The 20,703-nt window shown below is 39.6% G+C and overlaps 1 protein-coding gene across 2 annotated transcripts in view; it reads left to right on the top strand.

Annotated features, from left to right (window-relative positions):
* slc12a2 (solute carrier family 12 member 2) overlaps positions 1-20,703 on the top strand; it is a 68,490-nt gene that overhangs the window by 36,543 nt on the left and 11,244 nt on the right. The window contains exons 8-21 of one of the 2 annotated variants that reach the window (XM_023273073.3): positions 4,430-4,554; positions 4,876-4,960; positions 5,058-5,218; positions 5,344-5,451; positions 5,582-5,705; positions 6,454-6,555; positions 8,959-9,114; positions 10,274-10,373; positions 11,359-11,470; positions 12,995-13,135; positions 14,000-14,106; positions 15,717-15,796; positions 16,367-16,510; positions 19,978-20,025. In XM_023273073.3, the coding sequence (XP_023128841.1) occupies positions 4,430-4,554; positions 4,876-4,960; positions 5,058-5,218; positions 5,344-5,451; positions 5,582-5,705; positions 6,454-6,555; positions 8,959-9,114; positions 10,274-10,373; positions 11,359-11,470; positions 12,995-13,135; positions 14,000-14,106; positions 15,717-15,796; positions 16,367-16,510; positions 19,978-20,025 (1,593 nt within the window). The remainder of the gene's footprint in view (positions 1-4,429; positions 4,555-4,875; positions 4,961-5,057; positions 5,219-5,343; positions 5,452-5,581; positions 5,706-6,453; positions 6,556-8,958; positions 9,115-10,273; positions 10,374-11,358; positions 11,471-12,994; positions 13,136-13,999; positions 14,107-15,716; positions 15,797-16,366; positions 16,511-19,977; positions 20,026-20,703) is intronic. The other variant, XM_023273074.3, reaches the window with a different exon arrangement.

Genomic DNA, 20,703 nt, shown 5'->3' with positions numbered 1-20,703 from the left:
AATATCTATTTGCTAAATATAATTTAAACTGTTTAGTACGGTTCCTTAAATCCCAGTGACAGTTTTCAATCTGTAGGCCTTTGAGATCTGGAAGACAAGTATAGAGAAAAGTCCATTGTCAGAGGCCTTTAGAGGATTCTTGTTAACTTTCACCGGTGCAGTTTCTGTGCTATGATGTCTCTAAGTCATGAATGAAAGTTTTCAATCAAAACATTTCTGTGCAAATGGTTACGTTATTGATTTGGAACAGCTTTGTCAAAGATTTTAGATATATACACAAGGTTGGATATAGGCATATAGTTGGTTAAAATACTTGAATTAAGAGTAGGCTTTCTGAGTAGAGGTTTAATTCCAGCAACCTTAAAAGCCTGTGAAACGTAATATATTAACAGGTTGTTCAGGAATCTAACAGGCATGTTGATAGTTTAAATGAATCTGCCATTCACATTAGTTCATAAAGATCTATAGGACAGAAGCAGCTGTGACTTTTTGTCAGTGTAGTTGCAGTGTTGAAAAGAAACTATAGGTTGTTTGCGTAACCCTGGTTTTCAGAGTCTGTGTTAGATGTGTCAGTATGGGATATGCCTCCCTACACATACCACAGAAGCATTTAATTAATTACACCAATCCTGATAACAGACAGAGCCACCTAGCCTGGTAAGCTGCGTACACTGCAACATTTTTCAAAATACGCACCTCTTCTTGCTTTTGCCTGAAAAGAGAACAGAGGAGTAGCATGAGCATGAGCGAGATGTCTGGTGAGACATATCGCTTTTGCTGCTGTGAAACCTGGATTATGCAAATAAGCTGTATGTTTTCATTCTTAGCATTTGATTCAATGTCTCACTATTGGATATGAATACTACCATATTGCCAGACATGCTAGTCTCGAAGAACCACTAGCAATCAAGTCTGTTTTTCAGACAGGTGCTTCAAGCTGACCCCCTCCAGTGGCTCATATGGGGCCCCAGGGAGCCCATCCAAAATCCCCACCAAGTTCCATAGGAGAGCCACTGACCTGGAAACAGGGAGTAGCCTGTGCACCCCTTTCATGAAACATCTGACCAAAGGATGTTGGGCACCCATCTTGCCTTCAGACTTCACATGGCATGCTGCAGTTGCAGCAAGGTACAACTTAATTGTGGGAAAAAACTTCACACAACAGGGCACTAAAAGGAATTGTGCCCCTCTGTCTGACACCATTTCTTAGACTCCCTTCATACACAGTCATAAGGAAACCCAATGGAAAATGCTCTCGCGCTCTGAGTAGTATTAATTACATTCTCAGAAAGCCACACAGTATTTAAATTATACCACTCATGGGCCAGGCCCATGAAACCAGGCGCTCAGGGTGTGGGTGAAGTATTGTTCCCCCTGCCTGAGACAACATGTCCCTGCGTAGGGGAAGGTGCCATGGATGTCTACACAGGAGCTGATACAGGGTTGTGAACAAAAGTTTACATACACTTGTAAAGATCATTTACAGTCATGAACAAAAATTTACATACACTTTTAAAGGCCATGCATTTTTTCAATGATGGAAATCTGCTGGGTCAAAATTACACCTACCGCAATTCTAATTATTAGTTTTGGTGATGTAGAAAAGTGAAACATAGAAAGTTTTGTAAATGAAATTTTCTTGGTGCCATGACCTCTTACCTTCTTGTGAGTGATGTCTACAGCTGGTGACACCTCTGAGCCAATATAAAGACAGCCCATTTGATACACTCATTAGACTTAGCCACAAACACTATAATGGAAAAATCTAAGGAGTTTCATACATATCTGAAGGAAATCATTGAATTAAGTCAGGAAAGTTGCTTAAAGCCTTTTCAGAAATGTTTCAGATCCCAAAATCAATTGTGCAAACAATTGTTTGAAAGTATAAAGTGCATGTCACAGTTGTCTCACTGCACTGATCAGAAAGAACATGCAAGCTATTCCATGCTGCTAAGAGACCATTAGTCAGGATGGTCAAGAGTCACCAAAAAGCACCAAAAAGCAGCTTTGCAATGATTACAAGCTGCTAGAACACAGGTGTCAGGGTCCACAGTCAAATGTGTTTACATTGTTATTGACCGGCTGCCTGCAAGAATTCAGCCTTTTCTGCACACATGGCACCTCAAAGCTCAAAGTTTGCTACTGATCACATTGACAAAGAAAAGGCCTTTTGAAGGAAATATTTGTGGTCAGATGAAAGCAAAATTGAGCTATTTGACCGCACTGACCAGCGATATGTTTGGAGGAGAGAAGTTGAGTCCTTAACCCCAAGAACACTAGACCAACCATCAAGCATGGTGATGGTGTTAGCATTATGCTCTGGGGCTGTTTTGATGCAGTCTGTACTCTTAACACCCTTAAAAGTGAACCTCAGATATTTCCTGCATGGAGAATAAATTGGAGCATGGAAATAGGCATCTTTCAGGTTTGCCAAGCCTGAGAATGCAATATGGTTAAGAGGTGAAGGGGAATAACAATAATCAGGGAGTTTTTTTTCTTGCTACTATCGCCTTAGGGCTTGCTCTGGGTTTTCAGGCCATTTGTTTTCTGTAAAGCATCTTGAGACAATTTGAAATGTAATTTGCACTATATAAATTGAATTGAATTAAAAGCCAAATGAAGCCTGTAATCCTATGTTGTTGTTGTTCTGAGTAAACAGGTAGGATTAGTGAGTGCTGCCCATCTCTCTCTCATCAGAGACAAAGCTTTAGTAGCCTCTGGCACACTGTCCGCTACTTAAGCCTCCAAAAATTGTGTTATAGGGCGACATTCGACTGACACTGTGCATGCACAAAGTGTTGGTGCACTGGCAGATTGACAGACTGACTGCATGGCAAATAGCCACGTGAGAGTCGCCCACAAGCAGAACAGAGTGGTCTGGGCTTTGAACTGCTTCAGGATATTGAACTAAGGAATCGGGGGCTGAGAGACAGCCTGAGTGAAGGTGTGTTGTGGGGCTAGGATAGGTTTGGACTCTACTTGACGGAGGAGGCAGAGCTGGAGAGCTTCATCCTTCTTTTTCATCACCTCGCAGTGCCGCTGCACAAAGACTAAAGAGAAGCCGAAAAGACTGCCTGCAACAATCACCTTTTCCAATATGTCCTCCATTTATCCGTCAGATAGTTTAGTCAGGTTGAGCCACCTCATTCCTGCAATATCCCATTGATTTGCCTGTGGCTTGAACTGCACAGCACTGCAGGCTGCAAGTGGAAGTAAATGTCCATTATCACAGTAATCTCTTCTGACATAGTAGGATCAGGTCCTGTCGTCATGTCCTCTTGTAGCTGTGCTTGGTAGCTTACCTAGTTATGTATGGTTTTACAATTTTACTGTTTTGGTTCTAGTTTTCTTATTTATCAGACTTAACTTTGTGTGTGTTGCAATTGTGAGTCCAGCCCAGTGCGATAAAAGTCTGCTCCAGTTTGCTACACATTTGAGTTCAATCCAGTTCACTCCAAAAGCACCCAAATCACAATTCAAAAGTCTGCTTCGGATCTTTTATCACCAAAACAGGAAATCAAATATTGAAGAGTTCGAACATCTCTGTGCAGTGCAACAACTCAACAGTGACAGTATATACATTATTTGCAACGGGTATTCAAAGTACTATGGACCAGTCAGTCAGTCAGTTAGTAAAAGCTTGGGATTGTAGTATCAGCGACCCCTGGGAAACTGCAACAAGGAAATACTCGATCCACGTCCATTCCTGACAGCTGACACTGATGCAACAACAATAACATGGATTTCTACACATGATCGGATGCCGAGGTAAAGTTGGCATTCGTCTGCTCCACTGACCAACACACTGGCATCTTTAAGACTTACAGCAATGGGTTTTCCTGGAGCTGGGTGTCAAACTGCGTGGGCTATGTGTGAAGTTGGGATTGGATAATCAGATAATTGTGTGTTGCAACTGAGACAACCCTGAATGAATGTGGGAGGTGTTGTAATTCTGACAGCGGTCGCTACAAGGTGGCTCTATCAGATGCAGGTATCACGATCACCAGTCATTCAAGATTGCCGTTATGATATAATTTTTTTTGAGGTTATAAACAGGGAGGCATATCCCCTAGTGAGACATCAGAACAAATGCTAGAAATGAAAACCTAGCATTGTTCTGGGTTTCTTCTATTAACCCTTTGAAGCGCAACATGGGTCAAAAGTGACCCAAAACCAATGGAAAATGGGTATCTCCTGACTCATACTGCGCAACAAAGGGTGAATAATGAACAATATTTGTAGTTTTATGGAGGACTTTTTTCATGCTCTTAGATTATGTTGGAAGTCTAAGGCACGCACTGATACATATTTCAATTGAAGGCAGAATTCACATCTTTCCCTCCCCATGACCCTGAGAGCTGAGGTTAATTTTATGCGTTTTGGCAGTGAAAACTTTGTCAACTGCTTTTTCCACTTCTTTTTCTGACAGGCTCAATCATGTGGGAGAACATGGGTCCGGACTTTCGAGGCGAGACATTCTTCTCTGTATTCGCCATATTCTTCCCTGCTGCCACCGGTATTCTAGCTGGAGCCAACATTTCAGGAGATCTTGCTGTAAGTCACCTGTAATTTTGAACAAATCTCTCAAGAAAAACAGGGGATGCATCCAGTGGCTTTATCGCCTTCTTGACTGTAACTGTCAAACCAAGCAAACCTGTTGTTATGTTCTGGTGAATATGACTGTCGCAACTAATGAAACAAGCAACAGTAAAGCAGTAAGTGAGCTCATGACCCTCACTGTACTAGACAGACGATTGGAGACAGCTTCTAAATAATCTTTATTATCAAAGATTAAAAGCCTTGCATAGTAATACATTTCTTGTTTGATCTTTTCTCTCTCTCTTTTAAGTCTGTTTTTCTGGTTGTTTTTTGCAGGACCCACAATTGGCCATTCCCCGAGGAACTCTTCTAGCCATACTGATCACAGGAATAGTCTACCTGGGTGTTGCTGTTTCAACAGGTGCAGATGTCCCTCAGATTTGTGTGCACTTTTGCAAGTTTATCACATTTCCTTTACAGAAAAGCTTATTATTTGCCTATTGTTTTTCTAACACTAGGCTCTTGTATTGTGAGAGACGCTAGTGGAAATATGAATGACACAGTCAGTTCTCAGTTCGCGATGAACTGCACTGATGCTGCCTGCAAATTTGGCTATGACTTCTCTACCTGCAAGAGTGAAAAAGATGGCTGCCGCTATGGGCTTCATAATGACTTCCAGGTATGCAGCAGCTCTGTCAGAAGATGAATATTAAGAACTTTTGTGATAAAGAGGTTAAAATCGCATTTTTTGTTGTTTTTGTGCAAATGTCAAAAAGTAAAATTTGCATGTAATATTCCATTCAGGTAATGAGCCTCGTTTCTGGTTTTGGGCCCATCATCACAGCTGGAATATTCTCTGCCACTCTGTCTTCAGCTCTGGCCTCTTTAGTCAGTGCACCTAAAGTTTTCCAGGTAAGACTAGGTATCTAATTAATTACAGTAATAGCCAGTGAGAAAATAGTTTTACTTTAGAATTCTTAAGTTTGTGGTACTAAACACCTAAAAAGCTATTGAAAAAATGCCATATTGTTCTTTTTCACAGGCTTTATGTAAGGATAACATCTACCCAGGGCTGCAAATGTTCGCCAAAGGCTATGGCAAGAACAATGAGCCACTCCGAGGCTACATCCTAACCTTTGGTATCGCTTTGGCCTTCATCCTCATTGGTACATCTGCACACACTGATTATTTGCACACTCACAATTAGGCATTGTCATTAATTGTGATCACAGTTATCATTTCCTAATTGCTATAAGTTAAAAATCTGGAGTCAGTGGTATTCATTGCACTATATACTATGAAAAAAAGAGTTGTTGTGAATTGAAAGTAACGTCATTTTATGATAACAGATCAGAAATTTTGCAGTAATTTTCCAGATTCCTGAAAACACCAACTCAATTCGCAAAATAAGGAAAGTGTTATTTGGTGCATTTATAATTACTCTTAATAATTTTAACTTGGTAGACCTACGGTTCTATAATAAATGAAGTACAAATGAACATGTATGTTTCAATGGAGCATTTATTTTGTGGATATTCCTGTTAAGCCTAAAAAGCTATAAAGTGGCATCAGTCTTTCCTAAAAACCTTTCAGAAAAATATTTTCACAGATCTTTAAAACAAACCATTTTCATGTTTCATAAGAGCATGGTCTGATGGGGGAAATGTGACCCCCATGACATTCCTTTCCTTCCACACCACATGATGGCATCACCATGAGGCATTAGGATTTAATCTGAGGGGGAGCCATCGATATATGGAGTAAACTGTGTCTCTTTGTACTGTCACACAGTTGAATCATATTACAAGTTTTTTAGCATGTAGTTTCTCTAGCTGGACACACTGGAGGACATCTTGTTACTGCTGGAAGTTCTAGCCCATTCTGAGTTGACTGTTTGGTGTTTTCATCTTACAGCTGAGCTGAACACAATCGCCCCCATCATCTCCAACTTTTTCTTGGCATCCTATGCCTTGATCAACTTCTCAGTGTTCCACGCCTCACTGGCTAACTCACCAGGTAAGATCAATACCAGGACATAGGAAGAAATAAGCAGTACGACATACCAAGTACAGAGGAAAAGAAAGGAAAGAGACAATCCTTGGCTTATTAAAAAAAAAGCAGACAGCTCTTCAGCCGACAAGCAAAATCACGAGTTATATGGTGTTTAGCAGTGATTATGATGGGAAACGATGGTGTTTCAAAAGGAATTACTTGAAGCACATAAATGTCCCTGAACTATAAAGTGCTTCAAAGAGCTTACTGCTCTACTACTTGACAGCTCACAGGACAGGCCAATGAGACTGCCAGTGGAAAAACTAACAGAGGTTAGGTGTACTGCAGTAGCAAGCAGGTGATAATTTACATGATGTTTTACCGGGGACATCAATCAGAATGCCACTGTTGGTCGAATGGCTACATTTTAATTCTAGTTCTGAGGCTATAAACAAGACAAGAGAAAGCAAGTAAAAAACAGACAGCGAAGCAAAGGGTTAAAAATAGTTGGAAATAGCCTACCCAATCCATTAATACGATACAAAGAAAGAAAATAACAATCAGACCTTTAGTCACAACTGTTGAGGGAAACATGTTTCATTTAAGGGTGTAGAAAAGTGTGAAACTGTATTGGCTTGATCACACCAAAAGCTTGGTGATGTAATGGCTGCTCATAGTAAACATCTAGCCAGCTGGAAACATGGTTGCACTTTCCAGTCGCAATAAATCTACCTACTCGAGCCAGGAGTTAGTGAAGTAGCTATTTACTGTAGTTAGTGTTTGTGATGCTAGGCTGTGATAGCTCTCTGCTACCATGTTACCTCAAAGGGCAGTAAAGTCAAGACAGTCTAAGTTCACTAAAATTATCCTCAGTGCAAGATTTACACACAAGATTTGTGTGTGTCTTCTTCAGAAAGAATTTGTTTGAGAAAGAAATTTTAAAAAGAGGTTTCCAGTGTCTGTAATGCATCGTCTCTTTAGTCTGTTCATAGCCAACATTGTTTTATATTTTTGAACTTCTGCTCACTTAAACCTACATAGAAATATCTGAATATTTCATAGGATATGTGATTATAGTATAGAAAAATACTATGCCGTGTACAGCATTTCTCCCTTGTTTGTTTTCAATGATCAGTTTAGGAACAGCATTCAGTTACGTCCAGTGGGATCCATATCTACAGGGTTTTGGTTTGTTTGTTTGGTTGTTTAGATGTCTTGCTTTACTCCCAATCCAGTACAACAGAATTTTGACTTTGATGCATAAAGACTTGAAAAATGATACATATATACACTATAAATTAATACTTTAGAAATATTGGTGAAAAATAAGGTTAGTATTTCAGTGTGTCAGGTGACTGACTATTACTCAGAACTGTTGAGGCTTGTCAGTTAACACAGCATGGTTACAGATGTAAGCTAATACTTTGAGTTTTAGTTAATTATATATTGAGTCGCTTTGCTACACCTTAACTATTTGCATTTATAGATGCAGCTATAGGTAAGTGAGAACATTTTAAAATGAATTTTGGTGAAGTGACACACTTGTAAACTGCTGAATGGCTGGATGAAATATGTAGTTGATCTTTTATATTGAGTAATGTGCTTTTTTCCCCTCAATACCAAAGCTCTTGCAGAACTGCAGGTACAGATTCTCTGTCTGCTTGAAATTCCTCCAGCAGGTCATAATTACATGGACTTAAATGGTACATGACTCATTTAGAGGCCAACAGTAATACAATGTAATGGAGTAATGGATTTTAATACCTTTGGAACCACAAACTATAAACCAAATTAATGTTCTGGTTTCTTGAGGCCCAGTTTGTCCCCCCTCTCTGGGACATAAAAGCCTTTTCCAAGAGGAACAATGTACCCTTTATGTCCTGTGGTTTGTTTTAGACTCTGTCATTGTGTAACCACACACACTCCGATTGTATCCCATCACTAAAATCCCCCTAGTCTAGTTTCTGTGCTACCCAGTAAATAAATATGGTCCCTAATAGCTGATATAACCTTCTGGTAATCAGTCTAACAGGCTGCTAACCCCCATTCTTTAACCCAATCACATGTCCAACTCGAACTTTAACGTTACCCATTTAACAGCAGCATTTACTGTTTTAAGACCATGTTAATGATGAAAATAATTGGAAAAGCTTCCTTTCAAGGAGGATGACCACAGCGTCTCCTGATCTTTAGTCTTTCAAATTGCAGGTTAGATGTAATATGGTTACGGTTGAGTAATTTCCGACAGATACAACTTCTACTGCACTTTACGTAGGAACTGTATTTACTCAGTTTACCAAAATTAATATTTTAGCAAACACTATTCCACACTTACATTATGTGATTATCACTGTGTATTGTATACATATTTTAAATTCACTTTGCCTTTTGTTGCCATGTTAAGATTCATTGTCATTGGTACTACAGGGTGGCGCCCCAGCTTCAAATACTACAACATGTGGGTTTCCCTTGCTGGAGCCATACTGTGCTGCGTGGTGATGTTTGTCATCAACTGGGCAGCTGCCCTCCTGACCAACGTCATCGTTCTGGGTCTTTATATCTATGTCAGCTACAAGAAGCCAGGTCAGTTACCAAGCACACTTTTGGGCAATGACAGTGGGGGCAATAAGTTCATGACAACATTTCTTGTTTGTAGCCACTGATTTCAGTGTTAAAACATTTAAGATGCTGGCACAAAGAGACATCTATTCCTTCAGAATAGTTTAAAAAATTTACACACTGGCTTTCATAGGACAGTGCATGATATTGATAGAATATTGATGATTTTCAGTCCTCTCTGTTTTGGTTATTTTGTTTCATTGTGACATGCACACATATAAATGTCTGATTAGTGTAAGTTCCTTATATAACAGGTGAAGAAAGTACATTTTTGTTGGAAAAACTATTTGAAAAGATAGCTGCTATAGGTAAATTATAATGTCAACATCATAGACAGAGGATGTGCTCTGAAATATTTTAATCATGAGCTGAATTTCCCGTTCCTCTGTCGACTATGTTTTAAATAAACAATAAATGAAAGGTTATCCTAACTTTGTACCATTTTAGTCTTCAGAACTAAACTTCAGTAAAGTATAGCAAAAGATGGGAAGTGTCAATTAACAAAACACTTTAACATAAAGAGCCAAATGGGCTCACTGAAATTAGCTAAGTATTGTATTAATTTCAGGCACAAGTGGTTGTCATTAGTTAGCTTTCACACATAAAAGGGCTCAAGAAGTGAGATCATCTTATTCTTATTGTTCAGTTGCTACATGTGGTGCTGTACATAGAGACCACATGTAAAACATGTACAATAGGACAAATTAAACAAACAATCCTGGAGTTTGGAGTTTGACTATTTTCCCTGATCAGCACCTGTCTGTGCATTTTTCAAAAATGTCGGTCTGTTCTTTGTTTACCTACGAGGTCAGTTGTAATCAGATGAAGAAATATGCTTTAAACATTACAAATTCATCAACTATCTGCTACATAATACTGAGCTGTTGTTCCATCCTCCTCAACACACGTTGTTGCACCTCTTCAAACACAAGTCTGATCTTCCATCTCTGAACACACACCTGTGTGCACACTCAGTTTGACATGCAGCTACACACACATAGGAGGCCTTGTCACTGACTCTAACACCACATGGATCAGACAGCCTTTGACCCTGCTGCCTGACCCATAAACACACTCGCTAACTCCACTGTGTGTTTTTGCCTGCATGCGTCCTCCCTTCCAGATGTGAACTGGGGCTCATCAACCCAGGCCCTGACCTACCACCAGGCCCTGACCCACACTCTCCAGCTCAGTGGGGTGGAGGACCACATCAAGAACTTCAGGTACCAAACACGAACAGGCCTGTAGTTACTGCGATTAAAGCTGAAATCCAGCAATCTTGTGACCCTTGAAGTGAAGATGGTCTCGGTTATGGCCATGAACACAAACAATTAACCATAGATACCGCATATTACCATACTGATAAGATCATTCCTTTGTATGCTAAACAATTACCCATAAACTGAAGTTTTGACACATGTACAAGTGTTGTAGCTACAGTGCTGTGAAAAAGTATTTGGCACCTTCCTGATGGCTTCTATTTTTGCATATTTCTCACACTTAAATGTTTCAGATCATCTAACAAATATTTATATTTATTATGATTTATTTATATTTATTATTAGACAGAGATAGCCCATGAAAGCAATGACTCTTGGATGATACTCACCGGTGTAATTTCAACTGACCCTAAATGTCCCTAATGCTGGTTGTATTATTTAAACATAAGAAGCAAATGTTATTTACTTTACTTTTCTATGCCCCCCCCTTATGTTACATGTGTTTTTGAGGATGTATTACTGACAATGTGCCTTTGGACTGTTCCCAAGGCAGCAAACCAAGCAGGAGATTAAAAGACATCTGATGGTGTTATCAGAAAGACTTGTGTGTTCCTCTGAACCCCTACTTCTATCCTCCCAGTGCCTCCATTAAATCCCATGGCGCTTAACATATTTGCTTTGATGTGCGCTACTGTGTGTGTGTGTGTGTGTGTGTGTGTGTGTGTGTGTGTGTGTGTGTGTGTGTGTGTGTGTGTGTGTGTGTGTGTGTGTGTGTGTGTGTGTGTGTGTGTGTGTGTGTGTGTGTGTGTGTGTGTGTGTGTGTGTGTGTGTGTGTGTGTGCGTGTGTGTGTGTAGAAGAATACAGGCCACTGCGAGGCTTGTAATGTCACGGCAATAAATGATGTCCATTGAATTGTTTATATACAGTGAAATAGGATACTGACATGTTGATGTTTTTGTCTTTCCTCTTGGATGTGTCTCACTGTAGACCCCAGTGTTTAGTGATGACTGGTTACCCCAATTCTCGTCCTGCTCTTCTGGATCTGGTCCATAGCTTCACCAAGAACGTAGGACTGATGATCTGTGGCCATATTCGCACGGTGAGCGTCTATTTTGTTGGTGTTTTGTTTCCCTTTTATGGTTTTAATAAAGATGTGTCAAAGGCCTGTAAATGGTTTTAATTTACCTCAGAGATTCATGAAGTTCTAAACTTAGGACAACCATTATGTTATTGATGAAAGCATCTGATGAAATGTTGCACGTTTTAAAGAGGCTTATATTCAGAGTATGTGATGGAACATATTGACATGTCACACAGTCAACGTTATTCAAAGTTATTATCAGGTATGTTGGTGTGAATTAAATTATTGTCAAAATCCCAATTTGTTTTGAGCTTTTGTGACATAATTGTATCATCAGAGGGTGTACGAAAGGCTCTGAGCAGAAGAACGTGCAGTAATTGAAATGGCAAGCTACTGAAAAATTTGGATAAAACAGGATGCAAAGTAGAGAAGCAGAAAAACATGGTTGGTTTTCTTGTACCCCATTAGCCAAATGTACAAGTTGGTGCTCCTGCATCTATGAGAGTACAATCAAAGAGTACAGAGACTGCAGCGATTAAAAGGAAAAATTGCACGTGATTAAAATTGGTTGCTATCCTCTTCAAATTATTCTTCCTGTGTAGCAATGCATCACTCACAGCACTTCTGCCATTCTGTAATTTTAGGGAATGGGAAGGACTTGCATGGAGCCAATCTGGCAAGTTGATCTGCTGGGGAGCTGTAATTGTGTTGATGCCACCAAAAAATAAGAAAATGCATTGTTAGTTGGCCCACATTGGGCATTCACCACTGTTTGGGGAGTTTACACTCAATGTTCTCAACAACAACAACAACAATAATCTCTGGCCTACTAAACACTTGAGCAGGCTGGTTTATCCAGTAACCACAGATGTAAGGGACTTGGCAGAACAATGTTGCCTGTAAAGGGATTGAGGATCACCAAGGACCCCACTCACCCTGCCCCTGGACTGTTTTCTCTCCTACCCTCAGGCAGGAGGTACTGCAGCCTGAGATGTAGAACTGTTAGGTTTAAAAATAGTTTCTTTCCCACCACCATCCGTCTTTTAGACAGAGGACTGTAAATATCAACACAGACGCTCTCAACTGCCTTTCATAAGTGCAATTACCTTGGGACATATGCAATAGCTGCTTATTTATTCTCTGTTTTCACTTACTTGTTTTCATTCAATGCACTATTGCACCAGTATTTATAATTTGTTTTATTTTGCCTCAGGTATTTTTTTTTTATTATGTGTGGGTTTTTTTTTTTTTATCACTGAACCTGCATCGTCATTTTGTTCTGCAGAGCATCTCTGATATAATTTGAATGACAACAAAGTAATCTGAATCTGAATCTGAGATCATAAACCTGTGGCTTTGGAGTCAAATGCCAGCAGAAAGATCCTGAGAATGAATGCACAAAGAGGATGAGTTCATTTAACTTGTCCTCTTTGACATTCCGAGTAGGGCTTTGTACTACAGGTTTTATTTACAGGTTTGTCAACGTGATCGTTAATTTCAGAAAGGCAGAGGAGCTAATTGTTTTTGTGTGTCTTCCTATAGGGCTACAGACGGCCAAACTTCAAAGATCTTGCCACAGACCAGGCCCGCTATCAGCGTTGGCTGCTGAAGAATGACACCAAGGGCTTCTACACGCCAGTGTTTGCTGAGGACCTGAGACAGGGGTCTCAGTACTTACTCCAGGTAGAAAAAAAGCTCAATGTAAACAGTACAAAAACTGCCTTTAAAAAGGTAATTGTATGTGTGTTGAGATTCATTACCAGGAATTTGTCATCAGAATCCAATTGAAAGACCAGAAACCTCTGACTCTCTGCTCCAAGCTCACTGAAGACTTAAATCTTAATAACAATTGTCAAAATATATCAATTCATTTTTAAAAGAGTTCTTCCAAAACAAATGATAATGAGTGTATGGCTACAAACATAGAATGTCCAGATTTAGTCATAAAAATCCAACAGCACTGCTCAGAAAACAATTATAAAGGAGGAAACGAAACTGGAAAAAGAGTGCAGTCAGTTATGTTGTCATGATGATTGCTAAAATACAAAAGAGATGCTTCTTTAGATGGATTTTAAAGGATGGATTTCTGTGAATGTATCTTGTGTATGAGAGAGAAAGAGAGAAAGACACAGAGACACAGACATCCATAGCTTGGAGTAATGTCCTATGATCCTTATCCTAAATATGGCGTTTACCATCCTGAGTTGTAGTACACTGAAACATTTTCTGATATCCCAGTGTGCTCCTGGTGGGAAATAAAAGCAGGCGGCAAGTAAAAAATGAAGTAGCGCTCACGGAGATGAGTCATACCTAGTGCTGCCAACATTTTCATCTAAAATGTTAAGGCTGGAAGAGATCACTTGCCTGAGAATGAATAATGTGTTAGTGGAATTGGCCCCATAACACAAGCATCAGGCTGATCGCTGCACTCACACACTGTTTATATTCTTAATTTCCTGTTCCAGAATGACAGTGCCAGTGATTGTTACAAAAGTGCACAGCCTTTGACATGACTGATTTGTGATTTTCATTCTTGTTCCTCTCAAGGCTGCTGGTCTCGGTCGCCTCAAGCCAAACACCCTGGTGCTGGGCTTTAAGAACGACTGGAGGGACGGCGACATGATGAACGTGGAGACTTACATCAGTATGATCCAGTAAGTAGAGCAGGTTCAGTCATTTCTGGCTGTCCCAGTAACATCTGCTGATACTCTACGAACCCAGTTAAATCAAACGTAGAATCATAGTGAATGTAGTGTTTTTTGTTTGTTTTTGTTTTTCTGCCTCTTTTTTCATCTGGAACTTTGAGTGTCTGAGTGCCAGGTGTTACAAAGCATAAGATCCTCTTACAATCAGGGATGCCTAATATTTGGGTTTAGTGTTTGAACAATTTGTTCACATTAGCATAGCAACACTGGTTTAGTGGCAAGGAGGGGACAGTGAGTTGGCTACAGACAGAACATCATATTACTGCAAGTTTGTGTTTTGCTTGTTCAATAAGTGATCAAACTTCATGCCTTTCTCAGTCTCTTCTGTCTGTGTTTGTCTCAAATTGATGGAGACAAAAAGTCACTCAGAACAGGGCTGAGGTTGCGTTCTTAGTCCACAACAGGCTCTGCATGATTTTAGTCATCCTTGCTACCCATAGCTTAAGATCCATGGTTCTCTAATACGACTACCAAAACTCCATGTCAGAGCTGTCCTGAGAGATGCCTTTTGGTGTCTGATCAACCTCCCAAAACCCAAAGATATTCAGACTTATGATAGAAATTCCAGAAGCTCAACCAGAAGGTATTTAAAGTTTGTGTTTGAAAAATGGAAATGGACAATTCATCGATATACAGAATTGTTAGACAGTCATTAGGAGTATGTTTTTATGATTTATGGAAGCCTCAGCTTATCACTCTCAACGATCTTAACATATTTTCTAAAGCATGTGTGTGATGCCACTGACACAGGGCCAGATTAACCTGTTAAGTGGCCTCGGGGCAACAGTTAGTTTGTAGTACCTTAAATGGCCAAGAATGTATTTCACATTTGAACATGACAATTCAGGCGTCAGTGTGAGACAGTAATGCATGTGTTCCCTTCAGACCTCTCTTATTTAAGTTTATTATAGGCTTTGTGCATTTGTTATTAACAAACACATTTTTAGTGAACATGAAGTCTTCAGTCTCAGTTACTGTCAGGGGGCCCAGACTCAGAGACTATAGCCAATCATTGCCATGATATCTTCACTTTGCTCAAACTCATTCTGATAGTCTGGGGGCTCAAAGTATTTCTTGCAGATGCACAGCACAATAAAATCTGGTACTGCCACACACACTCTTCATGTACTTGTGTTAAGACAGCAGTCCATGTGAAATCTGTTTCCCTGCTGAACCGTAAACCGGTCATGTGAGACTGTGTGAAGCACTTAAGCTGAATGGGTTCCCTGATTGTAGAATGTAGGGATTATGGTTTTAGAGGTAAAGGTCAAAGATTGTTCAGCCCCACATTATTAAAATCGCAGTTAATACGCTCAGCAATGCGCCCATTACTTTCAATCTAGTGTGTCACTGTGGCAGTGTACATAGTTTCCACCTGTAGCAGTGAGAAAGAAGCTCGAACCTGACATTTATTGTGTGAATATCTCTCAGCAGTGTTTATTTATCTTTCTTTTAAATGTTCCATGTGTTTCTGACTTGAGTTTCTTATTAGTTGACCACAAAGTGCTTTACACATCCACTGCTGACGTGATCCTTTTGTTTATGTATTTTCCTCTCAGTGATGCCTTCGACTTCCAGTTTGGTGCTGTCATTCTGCGACTAAAAGAAGGGCTGGATGTGTCACATATTCAAGGACAAGGTATCGGTGCATAAACACACAACATGGTTCCACAGAAGTTTTTACTAGACTTAAACAACTTCAGAGTCGCATCCTAGTATCAGGTTTTCACCTCGATGTTCTGATTACCAGTCAGAAATCCAAAGATGTGATGAAGAAAAGCGTTTTAATGTTTTTTAGTTTTTATTTGCAAATTTCGTGTTGGGGGATCGATTGCTTGACTTTTTTGAGCTCTAGTCAAAAATACAAACTGTAGACCTTGCAATATCATATTATGTAGTCACTAGTATGGGTAGTATGGGTCAAGCTCCAAAAATCATTGGTCCTTCATTTCCCATACTACAATTTGAGAGCATCTTCAGTTGATATGATCACGGACAGTTGGGGCACAGAAATCCAGTGTTTAGTGTCATCTGAATACCGCTTTAATCCAACCCATTCTAGTGTTTCTGTGTGAAGACTGCCTAACTTTGTAGCTGTGATTGATTTTCTTTATTTCTTGTAATTATTTCCAACTTTCACTCTATTGTTTTACCTTTTTATGCCTTATTTTCTCCTCTTCTTCTGCCCTGTCATTCCATTTTCTTTTAGATGAGTTGCTGTCTTTCCAGGAGAAGACGTCAGGAATGAAGGATGTGATCGTGTCAATAGACACCAGTAAAGATTCTGATGCCGACTCATCCAAGCCATCCTCCAAGGCCACCAGCCTCCAGAACAGTCCAGCTATACAGAAAGGTCAGCCAGCCCCGATAGGACTGTCTCTACAGTTACTGTATTTACTTTCACATTGCCACTTTATCTTATCTACCAGGTAAACTTCAGAAGAAAGTTGTTGTTTACAGTGATGCCCAAGTGAGACAGTACTGACATGGCAGTAGGTAAATGCAAATACAACTGTTATATGCTTGCAGTTAAGGGTCTTCATTTCACCAAATAACATGGTTTAGATTTAATACAAATGCATGGGGTGACTTAAACTTTCATACATGGGAAGAATAAATCAAGCTAGAAAAACTAGCCTGTTCCCGAAGTTCTTCTAGGTTAGTATAGGTTATGTGTTAGAGACTGAGCCTCCCTCTTTAGGAAGGTGGCCGTGTGGCTAACCTAGGTCCAGTGAGCTCTTGTTGTGGAAAGTGAGTGTCTCTTTCTCTGTCAGTGTGTGTAAAAGAAGTAATGTTACCACTATGAAGTGCTTGACAACAGAGATAATCAGGTCTCAGCAATCAGCCATAAAGTGCATATAAATTTCAATTTTCCAAACATTGTTTACCGAGTGGGTAACACTGGGGTCTTGTGGAAACTCTGGTATCTTGCAGAATTTTAGCATTTGTCCCACCCAACCATATAAATGTCCATCTGTGCACGGATTCCTGATATGTCAGTCATTTCACCAAATAAAGTATCTGGTGAAATGAAGACCTTTAACTGTGAGCACAATTAGGCAGGACCTCGCCCAGAACCAAGGCAGCACCTAAGCCCTCTAAATGTAAGGAAAACCCTGTATTTTTGCATAGTCAAGCCATTACAAAACATACATGCTATATTCTTATTTCTGCATTACTCGGCATTGCTGTGATTGTTTAGACTGTGTGTGTACATGTTGTTGAAGCAAAAGTTCAAGTCATGACAGAGAAATGTTTGCATCCAGGAAATATGTGTAACACCATTCCCTCCTATGGCTTCCCTTATCATGCCTACATACACATACACTGACAGGAAGTTGCCCCAGAGACCCATGACCTCCTTTGTCCCACTGGGCCTAGATTGTTAGTGCACAGATGTCTTGTGGCCACACTGTGTGTTTGTGTTTGTGTTTGTGTGTGAGAGGTCACCATCAGTGTAGTGTGTAAGTACCACGCACATAACTAAAGCAAGCAAGCAAAGAAACTGTTCCCAGATTGTGGGAACTGTAGTACCAAACATTCTCAACTTCAGCCTGACCACCAGGCTCCTGCAATGTGGATTCATGAAGGTTGGTATGGGATTTGTGTTGATATTTATTTTAAAACCTTTTACCATTGCATGTTTTCTTGAAATGTATGCATTTTGTAGATATTTCTACGACACAGATTTCTTCAGAACAACATTTTTTACATAAACTGTTGTCTGATTGATTTAATTTCAGTCTGATTTATTGCACTTTTCACTATTTAAGATGTTAAAACTCAATACCTCCGGTAGCTAGTAGTAATTTAATGGACAACCTGTTAAATGTTAATCCCTCAACATCAGTAGGTACTGTTGAGTGTCACTGACAGTAACTCAGCAGCACTAGAGGACAAAGCAACATAGGAGTGAATGTAACGGAAAACTAAAGCAGTGTTTGTTCAAAGGACAACGTCAAAATGGCAAGTAGTACATGGCTTTGTAACTGTACGGATGCTGTTACAGTTTTTCTCAGTTGCTTTGGTACATTTCTCGAATCATCCTTGACATTTGCAAAACAGGAAGTGCATTTCTCAAAACAGTTTGTACAAATAGCAAAACACCATGGATTACTTGCAAAAGCCAGTCTCTTGCTCAAAATCCTTAGTTCCTCTCTCAAAAGTAAATATCTGTGTCAATGAACATGTCATTGCCATCAGAATGACAAGTCCTTGTGTCATTGTGTGTGGATAAGAAAGTCAGATTGCTTAGTTGTGTTGTCATTATAATAGTGGACTCTGGAGGGATGATCTGATGTAAACTATGGCTAAAGGTCTGATGAAAATTATTGTAAATTATAAATTAAACCTTAGTGCATGTGGGAGATTGATTGCAAGAGACTGGACAAGATTCACATTTACACTTTTACTGTTTGTATTATAATTTGTTGACAGACCACGTCATTGCGATACAGAAAGGAAAACAGCTGCATAGCACAAAGAAAAAACATAAGTAGAAATGTGAACACAGGACAATCTCCTTAGGGAAAACTGTACATGCAGTGCTGTAGGAATTACAGTGCAGTCTTCCTACACCTCCTGATGTTCCCATCTGCTGGGCCACAAATTCTCATCCACATCATAAATATCCTCTCTTGCTTCTTTGAGCGATTTCAGAAAATCCTAACCTTTCATTCAAGAAAGTCAAGATTCACCTGGGAGCAATTTATCAATTCAGGACAGATTTAGAAAAAAAGTCTAAGGAAAATGTATAGAAATATCCTTGACATATTATGACAACTTGTTCAACCATTTTGTATATAAAGACTTAATGCAATGAACTTATGTCTAAATGTGGTGGGTGAGACTATTCAACAGAGACCCATTATAATACATTTTGATCAACATGACATAAGCAGCTGATAATGTAGGAAACAGCAGAGAACTGTACATAATCATTTGCATGGATGTACCAAAGCATTTGCAACTTGTTTAAAGAAATGAGAAACGGTTTTCTTGATGTGCACAAGTGACACAATGATGTGAAGATTGAACAAGTAGTTTTGAGAATTTCAGTTCTGATCTGAGAAATGCACCAAAGCGACTGAGAAAAACTGTAAATCAATGTTTAAACGCCAAGTTTACAATCTGAGCCGTCATACACAGTGCTTTTAAAGTACCTTTATTTGGGACTCACATTATTAAAGAGTATATCAATGAATAACTACATTGTCACATAGAGGCTGATATGTTTTTATGATCCTTTCAGTGTATTAATAGTATTAGTACTAGTAGTAATTACTTTCTAAATTGAGAGGGCAACACACGTGTTAGTTCAGTGAAGGTATAAGAGGCAGCAAAGCGAAGATAAACGCCTTGGTTTAGGTCATCCTGCTAGTCTCAACCATTATTTTGACCAAATTTTTGTTCATGAAAGTTGTTTACCAATGTTCTGTGTAAGCCAGTTTGATTTAACCAGACAGTCCTGGCTTACAGCAGCCGGTTTTATTGTTCAGGTGGCGCCGAGAAAAGTTCCAAAAATCAGAGGAAAAACTGAGGTCCGTGTTAAAACTGCTGCCAGTGGAATAATTTTAGCAGCAGTTCCTGTTATTCCATGGCCCTCAGTAGCAGTCTGTTTGCATGAAGCTTACTGTTCTCTTGAGACCATGCTATCTAATTTCCTCTTCTTTGGATATGTATTATAAGTTTACAGTTTCTGTTGCGCTTAACTTCACATTGCCTCTTCACCAAGAAACCTGAGTTGTAAGTCGATGTCACGTCAAATCAACAGTTCACCTCAACTGTGACTTTTTTTCTCCTTTGTTTCATATTTCCCAGATGACGATGATGATGGCAAAGCTCCAACTCAGCCCCTGTTAAAAAAAGGCAGGAGATCTTCTTTTGGTTGCCATTAACCTTTTGTTTTCTCTTTCTGCTTTGTTTTTCTGTCCTAGGCTCCTTTTGTTCTCTGTTGTGTGCTCGTTTCTTCTTAAGTCTTTTTTTCCGTTTTCAAATGTTGACTCTTTCTGTCGCTTAATTTTTCACAGTATATTTTGAATTCCTCTTGTGCTAACATACTGTCCTGCACTCAGCTGTCACCGTCTTGTATTTCTCTCTAGCTGTCGTATGTTTGTGACTAGCTAGCTACGTGGCTTTGGGAAATAACATTTTGTTTTTCCTCTTTCTCCTGCTCTCCCTATAACAGTGCCCAGCTTCTAGCTCAAGCCCAGTCTCTGAAGCTCTACTGTATTTGATAGTGCTTCTACTTGATCCAAGTCTGCAGTTACTGTTTGTGAGCGTGTGCCAACATTTCAGTTTCTTCCAGACTGTCTTCAGTCTCTCACTTGCTGCTTCTTCTCCCCCTGGAGTTGACAGTCTGTCTGCAGCTTCCTTTTCAGGATGAAAACTGTTCTCCTGTTTTCATGTTTCCAGCCTGTCACAGCTTCTCTCTCTTCGTTTGCTCCTCAGAGTTAAAATTGTTTCTCCTATGTGGACACTAGAACGCATCTGTATCACAGCTATAATGTGTAACTGTAAAATAGAACTCACTCTTCCATTCATTAA

Source organism: Amphiprion ocellaris, chromosome 17 (genome assembly GCF_022539595.1).
Source record: "Amphiprion ocellaris isolate individual 3 ecotype Okinawa chromosome 17, ASM2253959v1, whole genome shotgun sequence".
NCBI classification, from domain to species: domain Eukaryota; kingdom Metazoa; phylum Chordata; class Actinopteri; family Pomacentridae; genus Amphiprion; species Amphiprion ocellaris.
Note: the sequence above shows the minus strand (reverse complement) of the source record. Positions and strands in the feature narration are given on the sequence as shown.